At 44.6% G+C, this 20,397-nt stretch overlaps 1 protein-coding gene across 1 annotated transcript; it reads right to left on the minus strand.

Annotated features, from left to right (window-relative positions):
* Positions 1 to 2,143: 2,143 nt before the first annotated feature.
* On the minus strand, positions 2,144 to 20,350 carry CSUI_000682 (phosphatidylcholine transfer). The gene is made up of 18 exons (XM_068060913.1): positions 18,311 to 20,350; positions 17,556 to 17,707; positions 16,679 to 16,821; positions 16,163 to 16,258; positions 15,701 to 15,768; positions 15,200 to 15,337; positions 14,143 to 14,254; positions 13,523 to 13,616; positions 12,765 to 13,096; positions 11,808 to 12,186; positions 11,056 to 11,139; positions 10,115 to 10,190; positions 8,920 to 9,135; positions 7,590 to 7,701; positions 6,702 to 6,754; positions 5,413 to 5,477; positions 4,212 to 4,294; positions 2,144 to 3,269 (listed from the first exon to the last, which is right to left on the minus strand). Exons 1-18 carry the CDS (start codon positions 19,189 to 19,191, stop codon positions 3,144 to 3,146), a joined length of 3,210 nt encoding a protein of 1,069 aa, XP_067927112.1. The 5' UTR covers positions 19,192 to 20,350; the 3' UTR covers positions 2,144 to 3,143.
* Positions 20,351 to 20,397: the final 47 nt, after the last annotated feature.

The following is a 20,397-nucleotide window of genomic DNA, read 5'->3' on the forward strand; positions in this document are numbered from 1 at the left end:
TTCAAGCCTGTAGGACTATAGATAGCATTGTATGTATACCCAAGTTAGCCATTCTCCGTAGAGCTTATACATATGATTTCCAGTCTTACCAAAACAACACACATACCCACCTGTATGTCAAGCAACCGGGCGACGACGAGATTAGCACCTAGCATGCAAGCTCCTGACTTTTTAGTCTCTCTTGAGAAGATCAGAAACCTTGGTTTCCAATCCCCCCGACCCCCGCTGTACTTACACCGCTTTTCTGCCTGGGGTGTACAGCCATCATAGAAGTATGATACATGTCAATCTCCTGATCCCTGAATAGACAAGATTAGTTGATATGCATCGATATTTACTTTGAAAGAAAAGATTGGATCTTTCATATCACAACAGAGACGGGAGGAGACACCGAAAAAGAAAGACAGATAGACATCTTCTGTCCGTTCTCTCTGCTTCACGACGGCGGAAACGGAGTCGTCTTCTTCCTTGAATGGCGAAAGCATATATGTAGTACAGAGGCAGTAGTAGTAGTAGCAGCAGTACGTAAGTTAAGACGAGAACAGGAAAACGTACATCATACAGAGAGAGACGCATGTTGACTTGGTTTCGTAAAACAAAGAGACAAGATTTCTTTAGGAAAATGCATACATGATGAATTACATCTTCGATACATACGAATAATAAACCACAACGCGCTACCTCTTCTTACTGCCTAAGGTTTACGCCAGAACAGACTCGTCCCTTACCGGTAGATGAAGATATACACACACCATCCATTCATTCCTCCTCTACAACTACTACTGACAATACAACAGAAGATTTCTCTCTTTCTTTCTTGATCTCGAAAACAACAAAGATACTCTAGAAAAGAAGGAGAGAAAGAAAGAGACAGTTTGAAATATCTGGAAGAAGAAAGAGCCCCATAAGTCAATGTCTATGTATATATTGACTGTCGTGTCCATTAATTACATGAATGTACGTAGACCTATATATATATATATATATATATACATGGGTGTATGCACATCTACAACTATACGTATATGTATCTACCCGTACACCTATGCATGTATGCGTATCATACATATATTTATACATGTATATCACGTATAAGGAACATACATAGAGTCATCTTTCCCTTTGATAAGACGAATGGTGGTGATATGAGAAAAAGAGCCTTCAGGGATGAATGAATGAATGAACTCTTTCCTCTTTGAAAATAGAGAAGGTTGTAACAAGACAGGAGATAACCACGAATCTGGGCAGACGCATGCATGATACAAAGTCCGCTGCTTTGTATGACTTTTCTGATAACGCTGAACAACACTGTGAAGAAATGAAAGGAAGAAAAGAAAAAGAAGAAAGAGTGGAGAAAAAGAAGAGGAGAAAAAGCAGTGCATGCACGCATGACCCCAGCCTTCCCCTTCCTTCGTTCGGGTGACAACCGACTCGGGGTGCAACAATACAAACAACAAGAACAATAACCAACGAAAAGAGGAAAAGACAAAAATTCTCTTCTCTCTAAATCTTCTCAGCCTTCACTCCTGGCGTTAGAATAAAAAAAAGATGAGTTGACAAAGGTCCGGGTGATCTTCATCATAAGAATGAGATAAGGAAGTCATGACGAATCAGGGAGAAACGAGATCTACTGGTCTTCTCTCTCTCTCTTTCTATAGATGTATCACATACACCGATAACCTGTCTATTCTCTGCGTATACAAAGGTACTTCATGCCGAATACACGAACATACACCCCTGTAGACATACACACATACACGTACCCATATCGGCGTATGTACGCGTTGTATATATATATATATATAGAGAGAGAGAGAGAGAGAATGCATACAGGTACACCTGTATATGTACGCTGAAACTGGGGAGATGAATAAACAATATTCCCCTCACATCGGCCTCAATGAATGAGGGGAGATGCCATACAGTCTCTCTTCCCTTACATGTGTTTGACGATCTGTGGAAGAACTTGAAAAGCAACTCGACGCTGGCTGATACACACGACTATTCAGTACGCACACCTCACACCCTTCTCTTGAGGTGTATCCCCAGACTTATATATATATATATATATATATGTGAAGCAAGAAACCTAACATCCTTCGCTCTTTCGTTCTTTCTTTTTCCCCCCCCTCCCCCCTCCTTCCGTCTCTCTCACTCTTTTCACTGGAAGTTCTGTCTATCCTCCTTCAGTCCTACCTTCACGAACACGAGACAAGAATACAAACAAGCTCGAAGGAGAACACGCAGAGAGGACATTGTTAAAGCACTCACTACGGCAGAAGGGGGAGAGCTGAAGCAGGCATTCTTCTGAGAAAGATGAACATTATTAAGGATGGTTGTGAGACCCCCTTCCTATGAGAGAAGAAGGAAAAAAAGCCCAACGTCTCTTCACAAAATCTCTCAGGAAAGGTCCACTTCAGAAAAGGACAGGCCATTTGTTCAATACAGGAGAGACTTACGAAACCTTGTCCATCTCTTTCTTCTTTTCTTTCTTTCGTTTTGATCAGATCATCAAGTAACAAGTCTCAGCCGGTTCTATCGTGTAGGTAATAAGAGAGACAGACTTCTCTTGCTCGGTCATGCCACACCCCGTTTTTGTGTTGCCTCTACCCCTGTCTCCTCGTCTCTTGTCGTCCCGTCTCTGTGGGGATCGACCACATACATACATATCCTTTCTTCTCATCTCCCCAGACGTCAAATGAGATGTCATCTTCTAAAGAAAGAGAAGGAGACACGAATTTTCGAAGAGAGAATGGATCAGACTCTTTGACTATGGAGTGACAAGGCAAAGCATGGAGTCGATCTGTCTACCTTTTCTCCCCTGCATGACACTCTTCTTCTTCTCTCACTATTACTGTCTCTCTCCAAGACTAAAAGTGAGAGAAGAGAAACAACTTGGGACAACTCTTCAGTGCATGCTTTACTCATCATCGTTTTGGAGCTTTTCCTATCCCTCTTCGTCTCCACACTGAGGTAGATGAAGATCCACATGCTTTCTTTCTTTCTTTCTTTTACGCTTCCTTGCCGCACTTGATTTGAATGAGCTCCAGCTCACAGCGACACTCCGGCCAAATTTACGAGAGCCGTTGTTTGACGCCCGTTAGTGTAGTCTCTCCTCATCTCAAGTGTGTGTACACCTCTCATCAAGATGAAACAAGGGACGATTGACATACCTCCGTCCCGTGTTCCTTCATGTATTTTGTGCATGCCTTCTTTAGGTTTTCTACCCACCCTACAGGAGCTCGAGCTGCAGTTGTATTGACGACCCACTACGGAGAAAGAACAGGACAACATCACATACATGAGCACACATGTAGATCTCACACACATACGGTCGAATAGACAGATATGTACATATACATGCGTGTACCTAGATAAGTGTGAATGCATACATGAACCCACATATACATTTACGTGTGTTCATATATGTAGGCAAATACATATATAAATAGATATGGTGATATCTCGTGAACAAGCCATGTTATCTAACGGTAGTCGTAGTCGTCGCGATGTCGACTGAAAACTTCTACTCTTACGAACTACCAAAAATCGGGGGGGGCGAGGGGGTGGGTTGTTAAAAGCATAGTTTCTATTTTACAAAGAGAAAATCGAAATCTATTAACTTCACGTGGAAGAGGAGAGGAAGGGCAGCGCGACACCAAAGGAGACAATAAAGAAGATATCTACCTTTGCTATGCAATCCTACTTCTTCCCCGGAGAGAGTACCTTCCCTTCTCTACACGCCTATATACATATACGAGAAATGGATATAACAGATTGAAGATGGATAGATAGCTTGAAGAGAGATAAACTGATAGCTTAAAGGTATACCGATAGATACATGCAAACTACACGTGACGTCTTCCTCCTGCAGAGTCCATGTGTTTGTCTGTTTTCCAGCTGCAGAAAAGCATCGCGAACTCCTTCTCTGTCTTTTCTCTCTCATACAAGGCTCCTATCATAATAGGTTCCCTGGTTGTTCTTCCCCCTTGATAACGAAGTGCCTGCCTGCCTGCTTGGCTAGCAGATCTCCTTCATCAATGCCAGACAAGCCACTATTCTTCTACTTTCAGCAGAAAAACGATTTAGATACAGGATGGACTCCACTTTTCTGCTGATGAGAAAGAAGGATAGCAGAAGTAAGAGAAAAGAAACCACGCTAGGATGCGAGGTGATAAGAGAGAGAGCGAGAGAGATGTCTATCTCTTTACCTTTGGAATAAGACCTTTAATATCTGTCTGAGCTAGGATGAAAAGAGTAGAAGAATTTGGGCCTTTTTGTGCCATGACGTATCCTGAAGAGAAGCAACATATACACAAGGGAACACGTAAACAGTCATCCACTCGTCAATCTTCCTAGTAGGTGCTGTGACCACCATGGCACAAAAAAGGATGAGAGGTTGATCGAGCTGTATGTTCCCCTTCTTGGAATCCTTCTTCAACTACATCGTAAGAGAAAGTCTAGCGCGTTGTTTCTCCTATAGACTCCTGTCTTCCACGCATCATGTTACGTGACAGAACGGCAAATGAAGGGACTCATCTGGTATACATATGCATAGACATAGTTGGTGTATATGATCTTACATCGGAGAGATGTACGTACTCGTGGAAACACCACCCCCATGCTGCCTGGAGTCGCGAGAGAAACATCTGTGCATTATCATTCTGTGCACAACTCATACCTGTGTAAACCACCAATGTGCGTAGGTAGACACAGACTCTAATAGCATCCACCACATAGAGATAGATAGAGAGGTTAAAGTTCGATGGATAGTGAAGTCAGTAGAGAGATATAGTACGAGCCATGCTGCCCGGACAATTCGCAACTCGAACAAATCCTTGTTTTTTCACCGAGATGAAGATGATGATGATGCAAGGCTAATTGACTCAGTCTCAAGGTAACGCCGGTGCTGTCTACATGGAGAGGTTAAACGCTGTCTTTTCAAAACCACAGGAAAAGAAACAAATCAAGAGGGCATGCATCTGCGTCCACAAGACGACCAAACCTGCTTTCTCTTCCTGTTACACCGTGTACATATCGAACTGCCTGAAACGATCCACGCTGTAGATACACGGACGCGCCAGAATGATAGCCCCACCAGTCCATCCTTATCTGCTTCGCTATCTAGATAGATAGGTAGATCGATAGACAAGCGGGCAAATAGATTGATATGAATACAGTAGACACAGTAGGTGATGTTCCTCAAGATTGGCGCAGAGGAAGGGGAGATAGTCCGATAGAGGGTAAAGCGAATTTCACTTGGAAAGGAGATGAAGGAAGATAATAAGAGTCAGGCTCATAAACGTAAGAAACCAGTTTACTCTTTCTTGCTTCTTGTCACTATGAAGCCGGTGTACATACACCATCCAATCCTGGAGTTTCGACAAGATTCTCGCGATCATTCGAACATACCGGAAAGAATTGTTTCCGCGCGGACTACCCCAGGGCGTTCAGGGACTGAAGGATGCGAAGCGGAGCTGTGCATGCACGCATGGAGAAGCGAGAAGAAGAGAATGAAGAAAAAAGAATCGTACTTAGCTTATACAAGAATATGGGAAGGCTTGAATGGACGCATGTACAATGTGCATAGGCAAAGAAACTGTGTGTATGAGGAGCATTCTCTGATGGAAAACAAGGCGGCTCTTCTTTCCACAGGTGACAGTTACTGAGGTATTCTCTTCTGAAACGCTCGAAGCTCATCTGTTGCAAATATTGAAAGAACAAGACGAGGAATGGAGAAATCCTCCAAGAAAAGCTCTCTCTGTGATGAAGACCGAGAAAGGTGATCCTAGGTATGCTATAGGAATCACTGGAGAAGAAAGGAAACCAAGAGAAGAGATCGAAGCACCTCCTGTGTGTATATAGACATATACACTGCAAATGAGATACTCGGGTTGTGAAGATAATTGAACCATGATGATCTATCTGCCTCCTTGCTTGTCTCCATAACCACCACGCCGGCCGGGGAAGCGAAAACAACGAAGCGCATAAAGGCATGCATGCATGAAAGACCATCGAAGCAAAATATACAAACCCCATCACAAATCGGAGCTTCCGATACACCACCTAAAGATAGCATAAAGTCCACATAGATGCCTGCAGTCTCTCGCAGTCTGTCTCCCTTGTCTCTAATTGGATCTCCGACGTATCTGTTGAAGGAAGGAACCGTCGGTCACACTGATACACCACACAGAGACACTCATGGTCCTCCTCCTAATACTGCAGGAAGGCACCCTGATTCCTCCTTTCATCACAGGAGTCGCTTCTCCCCGCATGCATATATATAGACAACAGAGTCAGAAAGACAAGGTGAAACACACGTGTATAAGACTGATAATATGAAACATGTCACCCATTCTTACTGCTATGACAACGACGACTATTCTGATCCGAGATAACTAATTAGCAAACAGCTAGCTACAGAGGAGACAGAGCAGAGCCCCCCTACGGTACGAAGCCAGGGCGAAGGAGACGTTCTATTCTGGACTCTACGAGAGGTCGACTTGACGGTATGCAGAATGAGAAGTAAGAAGAAGACTGAAGAAAGAAAGGACATTGTTGAGATGTGTCTGTCGCTGTCTTTGATGAACGATACAACCAAGGAAGAGCAAGGGAAGAAAGCAAGAGTGAGGTAGATAGATAGAAAAGAGATCGAGAGGTAGAACAAAGAAGGCATAGAAATGACGACCGCGACGACTTACCGCATGAGCATTTTAACAACACCTGCCTCTAAGTCGACCTCGGTACGTCTCCACTTCAGAAAAGTTTAGAGGAGAGGAAGAAGCAAGACAGAAGAAACAGCAAAAGAAGATGAGACGAGAAGAGAACGAGACAAGACAGAAGGAAAGAGCTTGATACAGCTAATTGATTCCCTTCACCTTACAAATGTGTGTGACTTCCTTTCCAAGAGACACGGCCTGGTAGACAAGCTGATAAGACGAAGAAGAGGCGCCAGCGATAACCCTTCTAAAATGAGAAAACAACCAAAGGCCCCTCCCTCTAAGCTCAGGTGAACACGTAGAACAGTAAGAAAGGCCTTTCAACGGATGATGACGCGGCACATATGTATGTATATATAGGTATGAATATGGATGTATGTACACTCCGGATCATCTCATCGAAATAGATTCCCTAAGCCACCTCTATCTACCGGCCTATCCGCCTGATAACCTCTTACGTAAACTCTTACCCTCTACAACATAGGAGACGCTTCATCATATTTAAAGAGATCGTATCGAGGTTCCCACCACCTACACAGCATCGATTGAGATGTATGAAATGAAGTCACCCGTACGAATGACCCCTCGCCTTATCACAGAGCCTATGAGTTTCCCTCTCTCTGTAAGACATAGAAGTTCTTTCCTGTAAGAGATATAGATGATTTGAATACTGGTCTTCCTAGTACTTTTGTCCTACATGTTTCCTCCGAGGTGAAGACGCAAGAGATCCAACTCTTTCTCTACATAGACATATATAACATAGCCAAAGAGATGATAAGAATAGCAACAGTCCAGTGTCTTTCTTGTGCATAGACTAGAAGAAAGATAGAAAGAAAGAAAGGTGATGTGTGTACATCTACATGTCTGTACCTGAAGGAAATCGCGATTGGAGACAGGAAAAGGAGCTTTCATCAGACAGTAGATGATCTCATTATGACTGACATTAGGCTCGATGACCCGATAGTCCTCGAACGTTAAGTCCCTGACAATCGTCACAGCCACAGACAAGGTCCGACGAGAAAAGCTCATACACACTAGCATGTACGGTGTATGCACATGACGCATGTACCAACCGGTAGATTTAGAGAGAGAAAGAAAGAAGGAGAGAGAGAGGAAGAGAGAGACAGAGACATACAATGTCACAGCATTTTCGGAGCCGATCCCGGACTCTTCATTGTAGAGACGACACGTCATTTGTTTCTTTATAAGGCTTCCCTTCAGGAAGATCTACGCATAAAGGACAGCTACCTTAACCTTCTTCTCTCCTTGACATACAAATACATCTCTCACTGAAGACCTCCGTTCACCTCTCACTGTCTAGGACGTTCTCCAGGAAAGTGAAAAGAAGAAAAGATGAAGGCAATGAACTCAGAAAGAAAAAGAAGGAGGTCATCTACACAAAGGCTTAAAAGGAAAACAAGTCGAGGAAATTGTCAAGCGAAACTTTTTCTAACGACTCTTTATGCAAAGAAAAAAGCAGCTGGCCCCCCTGGCTTACTAAGCAAAGGAGAATGAAGAATCAATCAAACGAAGAGAAAGTGAGGCAATGAATGAAGAATGGAGAGAGAGAAAGTGAGTGAATGAATGAAGAGAAAGTAACGAATAGATGAATGATGAAGAGAGAGCGAATGAATGAATGAATGAATGGAGAGTGGAAAAAAATGAATGGAGGAATGAAGGAATGTGAGACAGCATCAACATCATGATCCTTTCACCGCTAAGTGGACAGTTAGTTGTTTGAGGCAGGCAGCTTCGTGTAGGAAAAGAAGGCATTTCAGTGGGGGTGCCCTCGATGCGGATAGTAGTGATAATGAAGAGGAGAGGAGAAGGAAACTTTCAGAAAGATACACACCAAGCCTCTTTACCTCTGAACTAAAACGAGGAAAAAAAAGACACTTCACCTTTCCTTCTTCTTTCGTATCCAGACAAAGAGAATGAGAGATCTCTAAAGACGCCGACAAAGAAGAAGAGTAGACTTGATGGAAATGAACAAGAACAGCAAGAGAAAACCGAGATACATACGAAACAACACTTGCTGGCCTTCCTCTCTTCCCCGTAGGAATCCACTCGACCTTAATGATGATCTCTAAGAGGACAGAAACAAAGAAGGAAGAAAGAAAGAAAGAACGTCCAAGAGACGAAAGACAGTTGGAGAAAGAGAAGAGTTTCCTCAAGAACGTCAAGCGTTATGCATGCATACCATTTAAGACGGCTAGGAATATCACGTATCTGATGGCATAGCACGGGCATAGGGACACCCTCAAGCTCAGCATAGGCCTTCACAAGAACCACTGGAGAATTCGGCGCGATGTATTTGTAGACCTTGATCATCTTCTGATCTACCGTCATCTCCCAGTTCGGATCGTTCGGATCTTGAGGCTGCTTCTCCACCAAGAAATCAAACTCATACAACCCTCTGCCAAAAGAAAGAAGAAAGAAACCGTGTCAGGCAAAGTTAAAGAAAGAAAGAAAGAAGGAAAGAGAGTGATGGGTAGAAGAAAAGTCAAGAGGGAAAGAAAGATAGGGACAAAAAGGGAAGTCACACGACTTTCCTTATTGAAACTTTCTGGAGAGAGAAGAGAACATACTTGTATATCGCCATTCACCCATTTGCCTGCACGCAGAAGACCCGTAACTATCCACCTGTCTATCCACCTAATGGTGTATCGCCCATAAATAAGCTTTTCTCTTGCGTCCCTCTATTCTGTTCCTCACAGACAGACTCGCATGTCTTAAGTCTTGAGGGTTCTTTCCTTTACTCTTGCTATGATCCTTTCACACCGACTCCACCCCACACAGAAAGAGACCATGATTTCGACATCTACAGGGGATCGCCGTGAGAACCATTCGCGCACGATGTATCTTATACAAGAACCGAGGTATGTGAAAAGTGTGAAGGAGGGGACTAGGCCCCGGGAAAGTCTCTGAAGGGTGGAATGTAAGCTCGAAGGTACATACAGATAACATACATGCCATGATAGGTGAAACACTCTTGTCGAGGAATAAGCAGGGGGGAAGACAAACAGGTATAGCCCTAGAGTGGCAATAGATGATGAAGTTTGTAGTCATACATACGATTGACTTTGCTAGTGGTACACATCGTCTCGCCTCCCATGTTTGTATGTTTCGGTTGAAAAGCACTCACCTTGAGACCACATACCGAAGATTTCCCAATCTACCGTGCTTACTGAACTACTCAAAGACAGATAGATAAAAAGATGGATTTGAGACGAATCGATTAAAGACAGATAGATAGGCGAGTGAGAGATTAAAGAGAGATACACTAAAGACAGATAGACTCACACAGATAGATAGATCCATTAAAGAGAAATAGGGGGATAGACACCAAGATGGATAGATAGATAGATAGTGCATAAAGAAGATGATATTCTTACATGGGAGTTTGATGTTTGAGATTGACATCGAAGTCTACAAGATCCTGGTAGGATTTGAACAGTCTAGGAGGCCCGGCTGAAGGAAGGTCCGTCACAGAAAAGAATCGCAAGAAAGCTCAAGAATGTGAGTTGAAGAAGGAATGGATGAACGGCGTAGACAGAGCAACCTGATAATATACACTGAGAACGGCTCTACTAGATGAGCCTCGAAAGAGCTACGAGAGAGAAGGGATACTTGAGGTATGTTACATCCTCTTCTCTTCTATCCTCTTTCTTCTTCTTCCTCTTATTTCTAGGGAGAGTCCAAAGACACAAGAAGAAAAAGAAAAGGAAGGTCACTTCGGGTCTATCGTACATGCAGTGGGGGACAATCGCAGCAGTAGTAGTTCCGGATGAACGTCTATCTTATCAAAGCAAGCCTAGTTATGCCTGCTCTTCTTCTTCTTGTTCTACTTCTACTACTGCTAGATACACAATCTCTATCTCTTCCCATGCCTGTATACAAATGAATCTTGGGAACATCTTGAGTAAGGAAACACCACCCACATGCAGAGATACACAGAAACACAACATGCACAGAGCAGTGAACATAAATGTGTCTTTACACGCTAGTTGTACGAACACATGGAGACAAACGTATATCATAGGTACGCATACACAAATAGATGGACATAGAGAGAAGGACATAGACAAAGAAAGACAGCAGAAGAACGTGAAAGAGAGAGAGAGGAAAGAAAGCCGCGCGCATGTGATGAACTCAGCCGGTTCCTCTCCACGCGACGACTACGTTGGTGTGCTATGTTTGAGATTTACAGAAAAGACTTTCCTCATTAGTCAGCACGACCGCCTTCAATAAACAAGCCCTTCACACTCTGAATGTCGTCAATTTCGCAACAATACATAAATATATACATAAAGATGTACATATAGATCCCACCTACCTTCCGCTTTCTTCGTTTCCTTATGAGTAAGAGAATAGCGTGATTTCCTAGGAGGCACAGGAGCATGCTCTGCTCCTTCTCCGGCTGATATTCACACCACGATTCCCCATACACACAAGTACTTAGAATAAGAGGAGCTGAGAGATGACATAGATGGGCGATAGATAGGAAGATAGATAGACACATATCGAGCCGTGTAAATGAGTAAGCCAAGCAACAAAGGTAAACGGCCGCTATACAATCTATCCCCCCCTCTAGTCACAGATCGGTCCTGGCTCTTACCTCTCAACTGATCGGCCATTCGCTTGCAAGATCATGAAGATAGTGTCAGTTAGCTAGTCTAGGTATATTACAGATCATACTTTCTCCACAACATTACAGGCAGGGAGATCTGCTCCTTTCTCTCGTAAGCTTTCTCAAACGAGAGAAGGTCATATTCACCTCCTCAAGCGAGTAAAGCAACAACGAACCCATCCCCTGAGAAGAATACACGTCAAATATATGTGTCTATACCTTTGATCTACCTACCTATCTTCTATCTATCTATCTCTATCTTCGAGACGACTCTCCCCTACTACGATTCCCCTTTGGGCCTATGGGTGCTACGGCTCCACGCAAGCTACGTCTATCCACCGAGCACCCTCTTGCCATCTTCTCTTTCTTCTTTGGCATTCATGATCTCCCGTAAATCAACAGACCATCAGAAAGATATAGAAACACACACGATCCTTTAACCTCTTGGACAAGCTCACCTGCAATAGTCGGAGCTCCCTCTCCTTGTACAGAACCTCTACGGCTCACAGCACCTCCCGCTGTTGCTGCAGGTGGGGCAGCTGCAGTACCAGCGGAGACAGCCTGAGCAGATGATTCTTCTCCCGAAGGCGGTTGTCCACGCTTACTACCATGTCGTGAATAGGCTGCTGGTCCCGGTCCTGCTGTAGGTACACCACCTCCACTACCGGAAGTCATACCCCTTAGTAGCCCTGCAGCTCCTCCTCCTGTTCCTGACGGCTCTCGTTGAGCTGCTCCACTCGCCGCACTACCTGTGATATGTCCGAGCTCTGCTGGGGTAGGAGACAGAGCAACGTTGAAGTTCTCGATAGGTTTAAGGGGGCCTAGACCTAGGCTTGCCTGGAGTTCATGAGAAAGGAAAGCAGAGAGACAGACATAATATCTCCGTATGAATAGGGAGAGACAACTGGAGATGAAGAGAGAATCGAAGAAGGAAGTCCTGACCCTGGTATTCACGATCGATTGTAAAATACGTATCTAGAAGAAACTCTCCTCCCTCACTGCTGAAGATTAGATAGGCATCATGAGCATAAGGATACGAATGCACCTGAAGAGCGCCTACTACGTGTATACATATACGAGCAAGGCGAGAATGGGAAGCTGTCAAACAACGAGAATCCAGACTGCGTTGGGAGGGACAATTGAAGGGAAGCTCGAGAGAGTGCTGACGAATCATCGTTATCATACAGCAGAGAAATGAAGAAGCTCATTGAAGAGGGGCATCCGGAAACCAGCTAGGGATATATGTATGTGTCCAGCAGGGGAACATGTGACCCCTGCTGGACACATACATAAACCCTAGTATGTCTCCACAGCTCTACCAGCCCTCTCTCTCCCCCTTCCTTATCGTCTTTTCTTTCTCTTTTTCAATTCGCATGCATGCTTCTGATCGTATCTTGATCGTCTCGATGACGCACCTCAGCACCCGAAGAGAAGACACTTGGACGTGGAGACGACACAACCCCTCCTCCGGGGGGTCCTTGTGTTAGATCTCCTACAGCTGCTGGGACTTCTCCTTCTTCTCCTCCGCCTGCAGGAACCCCCCCTTCTCCAGCAGACATGCCCCCACCTTCGGCTGGTACTGGGGCAATCCCACTCACACCTGAAGATTCTAGGAGTTGATCTAGAATCACTGATTCGGATTCCCCATCGACAAAATCGGATTGTTCTTCTTCTTCCTCCTCTTCCTCTTCTTCCTCTTCTGTCTCCCCTCCCTCTGACTCCGCAGGTTGTAATGTCGCATGCAGAGCTGCGTACGAAGAAAAGAAGATCATCATACCATAGACACTGACACTTGGGAAACATGGAGCAGAGACCTTAGCAAGCACAAGGTAAGGTGGACCCTTCAGTTGCAGGCGTCTATTCTAGCTCGTTCTTGCATGCGTGCATGTATGACTGGTATGGATCTTTTATCATCTCCGATGGTAGAAGATCCATACCAGTTGTCATCACTCCAGTGACTACTATCCTTCCCTACTATTACTACTACGACTCCTATCAATCCTATTAGTCCTACTATGACGGACACTACTTTCCACTACTTCACTCTACTACTACGACTACTATCACTAATACTACTGGATTAGTATTACGAGTATTTCTAGTGTGCCTAATACTCTTTAGGACTACTGCACACTCATAATAGGGCTCTCACTAAAGTACTACTATTACTTACGGTCAAGAAGCTCTCCACCTCTTAGAATGTGTCGCTGAACTTGCTTGGCTGCATCTGCATACATAATCGCATCCATCTCCTTCAGCTTCTGTTCCTGGGGAAAAATAGAGACAGGAGGCCGAGAGAGACGAAGAAGAAGCAAAAGATACAGGAACTCTACTGGTACACTACGCCACCAGGTCTAACACCCTACACTCTAGGCTGTAAAGCCCTTCGACCTCTCTCTCTAACTGCGACCGGTTCCCGAGCAAGCAGATACATATACACTGATAGATGCAGATATGGCCAGAGCGGATATCCATGTATACATACATATGTACATATATACTTCGTCCTATCATGTGAGTCCTCTAGAACTCCCTCTGAACTCTCTACCCGAACATAGCACAAGAAGAGAAAACATAATCCGGTACCGCGATATGCAGATTCCGCTCTTTCGAGAGAAGATAAGTCTTGCCTTGCTTAAGAAAAAACGTGAAGATACATCGAGCACCTCACGCTTGATATGCAACCCTGAACTCTGGCCATATGACTCTGCGGACAAGAGGCCTGTAGAACCTCTGAGGAATATATGGCACCTTCATGAAGTCTTAAGGAGAGTTTATGGGACCTTTTACTACCTGCTTAATCTTGAAGGCGGCGGCGTTCTTCCCAGTGCTGAAGACACGCTGAACGACGGGGTCTTCAAGCATACGGAGCATGCGAATCACTACGGCTGGGGGCTTCTTCTTTCTGAGAACAGAGATAAGAGACCCCAAGAAAAAACACGCGAGCAAAATGTATACGGAAATATAGAGGTATAGATGCACGTAGATAGAGAAAAGTGCACGTAGGGGTGGATGGATAGACAGGTAGGAAAGAACACTCATATACAGGGAGATTCAGATGCCGCGAGACATACGCTTGGATAGATACTTCTACAGATAGACAGATACATGGATAGTAATCGACTCCCACAATAGTAGTAAGTAACTAGATATGAGCGTGACGACCCGGGTTGACACTGCAGCAGTAAATGAAGAGTGGAAGAGAAATCACGAGATGACAGCATCGAAGTCGATGTCTTGTCATTCTCTTCCCCACAATCGACGAGGAGGAGGAGTAATAGGATAACAACGGAGATAAGAAAGGCGAGAATGATGCGGCGCATGCGCTAACCTCAAGCCAAGAGAATCAACTGTCCACAGTATCGATCTTCCCTCCTCCCTTTCCCCCTACGACGACGCTTCCGTGCATACATCATTCATCTAGAAAATCACCGCATTGTTCCTGTACGTCATGAACGACCAGAGAAGGAATCGCAGCACACGAAGAAGAGAGACACATCTCACTGAGATCAGAAGCCAACCCTATAGATGTAAGGAGACACAAGAAGTCCAGGAAAGAGAAAGGAGATCGTTCAGATACAAAACGTTACGATTCAACCCATTCTGTCTACTCCCGTAACCCTTCGGCTTCCCCTTTCTTATTGTCGTTCTCTATCTATTTGCATATATCCTGGAACCCCACCCCCCCTACATGTGTCTGCATCTACACGAAAACGGTCACCAATCCCGGCCTACTCTCCTATTTATAAGAGAACCATCTATCTAGGGCTACACACTTGTACCAATCAGCCTACCAGATAGGATGGAAAGAAAGAGAAAAGAGGAAGGAAAGAAAGAAACTGTGACTTACGGTAAACTTCTACAGCATTCAACACTGACGGAGCATACAAGAGCGCACATAGCAATTTCGCTTCTTGTCATAATCCTGTAGTGTGTTTGAAAGAAATCTAAATACAGCCAAAGGCAACGACCCACGTCATCGCGACATCTACGGGGAGAAAGGAAGAAAGGAAGAAAGAAAGAAAAGGAAGGAACAACGAAACAAAGGAGTCATGACGGTAGTCCTCTCTTCATACAGCATGTGCATTTAAAGAGACGATTCCCTACTGTTTGTGGAGCTGAGCGAATGAACTCACGGTGGGAAAAAGAAACGAAAAAAATCGGAGGTCGGTCACACGAGGGTCTAGATAGATAGATAGATACAAAAAGTAGATGGATAGATAGATATAGACGTAGATATGATCAGTGCTGGACGAAACGTTTTCTCGACAGAAGCTAGCAACGTGTTCCTTATGAAGCGGAACACTGAATTTTGAATGAGCCAAGAAACCTAAGTTCCTTCTCTTCTTACAGAAAGGCGTAGAGTAACTTGAGCTGAGATCTCGCTGTCTTCGAGAAAGCGCCCAGACGCGCGAGAACCTAAAAAGAAGGAGGAAAGAAGAAACACAAACGCCCCCTTCGGTTTGATTGACGTCTCGAAGCTCCAAGAAACCTATCCCTCTCAGAGACCTCCCAACCAAAGTACCTCTCCCCTCTGGCTTCTCTCATACAGTTACATGCATATAGCATATGGATATATATATATATATATATATATATACATGTACGTGTATGTTCTGCAGACAGTCATACGTATACATGTATATATATGATTGTGTATATATGTTTTGGCGACAATTCAGAATGAGCCTCGCACAGCAGTCTGAGGTAAGATACGTTATAACCTATACACGTAGATACTTATAGATATATATGTACACACACATAAGCGTTCAGAACTATATAGGAGAAGAGCAGGGGGGTGGAGATTTACCTGGTACTCGAGGATGACTTTGAAGATGAGCTGAAGCTGATTCTGACTTGAAGCAAAATGGAAGTCCGCCCATCGCATCAGCTGATCCAGTTTTTGCTAAAGGAAAAGCAAAACGAAGAATGACACACACACGCAAACAGATAGATAGATAGATAGGAACATGCGTGAAGATACTGTGTGGGGTGATCCCTGCAAATAGAGACGGCTTTCATCCACGATACCGGCGATGTACAGGAATGAATTTTTCTTGTATAGGGACTCGGACAGATCTTTATCTACGTCATTATCTCGCATCAAATATATCTCTAGATCAACATTCCCTCCTAAATCGCACGAGAAGCCAGAAACGCAGCCCGTCTCCTACCCGTCCTTTCCTTTCTCTCTTTGTGTCTTCTTCTCTTCCTTCGATTCTCTGATCATCCTCATCGTTCTGCTTCTTTTTCTTGTCTATCTCCCTTCTACACCTCTTCTCCCTTCCCTTCTTCCTCTTTCTTTTAATCATTCTTTCCCGCTTACCTTTTGCTTTGTCGCGGCAGACTGCTTTTTCCTCATCCGCCAAAGATCATGAGCTATAGCAAACCCGAAGCCAAGGACTCCTCCAAATACAAATGCCAAGAGCATCATTATAGGCCCCCAGGCCATCACACATACCGTACAGCCTAATCAACACAATGGGAAAGATGAAGAAGGAGAGAAAGAAAACGAAGAGAAAGAAAAAGAATTCGACAGTGAGAATGGCAGGCTTTCAGTAGAAGGACAACGGCAAAGAGGAAGGAGAAAAAGGAGAACAAGGACAGAAAGAAGGGGGTTAAAAAAGTGATAGATGGAGATACCATCGACACAGAAAGAGAGAAGAGACAACACGAAGCACACGGGGAGATGTATAGGAGAGCACAAGATAGGGATGACGGTGAGAAGGAGGTACGAAAGACGAGAATCTCCTTGACAAGATATAGAAGAGACCAATGAATTCTGAGCCCCCCTCTTGTCTGTTTGAGTAAGTAAAACCTGCATGAAACTCCCGACTAAACTCTCTGGAAACCGAGAGGGCGAGGCTTTCCTCTTTTCTCGGTGTCTAGGTAGACACGGTGTCTACATGACTGTAGAAGTCGCGCAGGGCAAGATAGAGCAGAAAACATCTTTCAGACATACGTATATATAGATACATACGTGCACGTGCATTCACCCCTACATCACTATGTACATCACGAAAGGTTCAGGGCATTGAGAAAGGGATAACACTCAGTCAAAAAAGCAGGGTGCGACTCGTGTGTATGTGCACATGTACAAGAGACCTCCTATACATATATAGAGAGAACAGATACTCACATGCTTATAGATAGATAGATGGATAGATAGATAGATAGGAGAATAAGCTGGATAGCTATCATACCCGCCGCGGTATTGATGGTCCATTCTGTGGTAGAAGTTCGAAAAGGAAGTTGCTTGGCTTGCTGTTCCATATAAACACGCTCGAACTCTTCACTTTCGCCAAGATTCTCCACCTGCTCTTCGTCAATCCTTTCGTTCCAGTAGTTCACATATCTGTATATGACAATCCGTAAAAACGCATGGAGAAAGGCAGGCGGAGACGGGAGAGACAGTAAATGATCGAGTTCAGCCGTGTTGAGGACTTACGCGGATTCATAGAATATACATCTACGTATATATATATATATATATACATTTGTAGGGGTTACAATAGGGGAGACTCACGAGAGATATATGCAGAATGAGAATACACGATAAGCTGTAATGGCTAGCAGATCAGAACTGAGACTCTAGAGATAGAAGAAACGGCCCCAAGCGAAGAGAAAGAACAGAAGATATCCTACGTAGCGTGTTTGGGTAGAATTTTCGACAAGTTAAACCTGATTTCTCTCTCCAACCATCTCCCTCTTCTCCCTTGAATTCTTCTATCCGTCCCTCCTTCGTAATTGTACCCCTGCCGTAGGTACACCCAATAGGACGAATAAGAATCAAGGTGAGCCGACGATAGATCTCATCCCGTTCTACCTTTCTCTACACATGTTTCCCTCATCCCCACAACTAGATCTCCCTTTACCTCCTTCTGGCGCTTCTCCGACATACGAAGAGCCTATCAAAGCGAAAGATCTCCTCAGAAAACATACCCGTCAACTGACTTACCCCTTAGGGACAGCATCGACACCTTCAACGACTCCTTTAAGGATATGAGCTGCAGCACTGCCCACTTCTTCTACCGGAGGTCTATTCCCCCCCCCCCCAAAACGCCGTGAAAGAGACCGATACGAAGAAGATCCTCCCGTGGCAAAGAAAGGATGAGCATGTCGGCCCGGGCTCGAATAGTTAGCCGTAGCACTTCTTACTGTGCCCGTTTTCGAGCCAGCAGTATCTCCTTCATGGGTAGGAGAGGCCATATGAGGAGACAATCGTGAAGCCGGAGGTGACGTAAGAGGAGGGCGCGAATGAGTAGTGGGAATAGATGGTACAGGTGCACGATGTGGCGGATTTGGTGTAGAAGAAGGATGAGCTTCGGTTTCTGAGGTATTGACATCTTCGACGACGACACTCTTCTTCTCTTTAGCTGACGGAGAAGGCGGAGAAAGGGTTGAAGAGGCAGAAGCATGCTTAGAAGAAGATGACACTTGAGTCCTCGCTGAGGGAGTTTTACTTTGACCCGCGGGAGACAGTAGCGGCGGTGTAGTAGGGAGAAAAGGAGGCTGAGATGCCGAGGCTGAAGAAGAAGAAAAAACGCTGCCCCTCTCTTCAGCTTCTTCACCTCCCGTCGGTACATTGGGTGGACGGGCGGAGTGAGGGTTGGAGGGGGAGGGAGACCCTGCCCCTCCCCCTCCGGGTGTATGTACGCTTGGTGTGCTCCCAGGAACACTGCTACCTCTTTTGCTTCCTACACTCCCGCCAGGTAAGGGAGAAGATGAAGGATTCGGAGAAGAAGAAGAACCAGAATGACTGGGATTCGACGCAGAAGGAGGAGGAGAAAGAGTTGACGTAGTCGTAGTAGACGGAGGGGGAGGCAGTGCTGTCATCATAGAGAGGGGATGAACGAGAGGAAGTAGAGAGAAGAAGAGAAGGGGAGTGATACAAGGGGAAGGATGTAGACGATAAGGATGATGAGAAGGAATATCTTGTTACGAGGGAAGACAGAAATCTTCGCCTTCTGTTAGTGTCTTCATGAGAAAAGACTTCCAGAGAAAGACAAAAGAATGGAAAGAATCAGTGCGTGTCCATAGAAAGAGAGAGAGAGACGGTATATAAGAACGAAGATCGGGTGAAACGATGGTATACAGGTCCGGACACAATGGGTTCAGGATGAAGGTGAGATAGGCTGTAGTGGACGGTAAGAAGAGAAGGTACCCCGTATACGAATAACTGAGAAGCCAGAAGAGCAGCGGATATGAAGGACGAAAGAAAAGAGGAAAGAAAGAAGAAAAGAAAAGAAAGAAAGAAATTCCGCAGCTAGCTGGAAGAGATCAAACGAGACTATTCACCCCCGTCTTCTTTCCCTCCTCTTTTCTTTACTAGTTCTCTCCGAACGTCACGATCTCCAAAATAAAGAACGGATCTTCTTCTTCCTTTTCCTGAGAAAGAAAGGTATCTCCAAGGAGGATGTATCTCTCATGCTGTCTGTATCATCGTCATTCATGAGAGCAATACTGGGGAGCGAGGGAGTCTCTATTCCTTAGACTTGAGAAAAGCGGAGACAAAAAAAGAAAGAGTCCTTTCTCCGACCTAGAGAGGTCTTTTCTTCTGAAGTAATAAACAAAAACAGAGGAATCAGAATAAAGTGAAGGTGAAAGGCTCTTTGGCATAAAGACGTTAGCAGCAGATGACAAGCATCTTCCACAGAAACAGCTTTCAGGGGAAAGAAGTCGTCGTTCTTTGTGGCAGTAGACTGGTATAACGAAATTCTTCTTTGTCACACTATGCCCTGCGAGTAAGGCCTATGTAGGCTGGAAGAAGAGGAGACGAGAAGTGGCGCTGTATGTAAGGTTTCGGGGGGGCCTTGCTTCTTTCTTCAAGGGTGTTCTCTCTCTTTCTCATCCAAATGCCTTCGAAACCCTAAAAGCACCCAAGCCTTTCATAAACATTCTCAAGAGGAAAAGAGGAGAGAAAGTGTGAAAGAAAATCTCCACTTTGTCGAGACGCAAACAGACCGATGAGAAATCAATCCATGGTCCACAATCTTCTTCTAGCTAACTACCAACCACCAGTACGACTAGGACGGTTCGAGAGAA

This window comes from Cystoisospora suis, assembly GCF_002600585.1.
Source record: "Cystoisospora suis strain Wien I chromosome Unknown contig_269, whole genome shotgun sequence".
NCBI classification, from domain to species: domain Eukaryota; phylum Apicomplexa; class Conoidasida; order Eucoccidiorida; family Sarcocystidae; genus Cystoisospora; species Cystoisospora suis.

Coding starts and splice junctions, on each gene's coding strand:
- CSUI_000682 (XM_068060913.1), bottom strand. CDS start 19,191: ATGATGACAGCACTGCCTCCCCCTCCGTCTACTACGACTACGTCAACT. Junction 15,338..15,700: donor AAGTTACTCTACGCCTTTCT/GTAAGAAGAGAA, acceptor TTCTCCCCGTAG/ATGTCGCGATGACGTGGGTC. Junction 3,270..4,211: donor TTAAAGGTCTTATTCCAAAG/GTAAAGAGATAG, acceptor CTTTCTCCGTAG/TGGGTCGTCAATACAACTGC.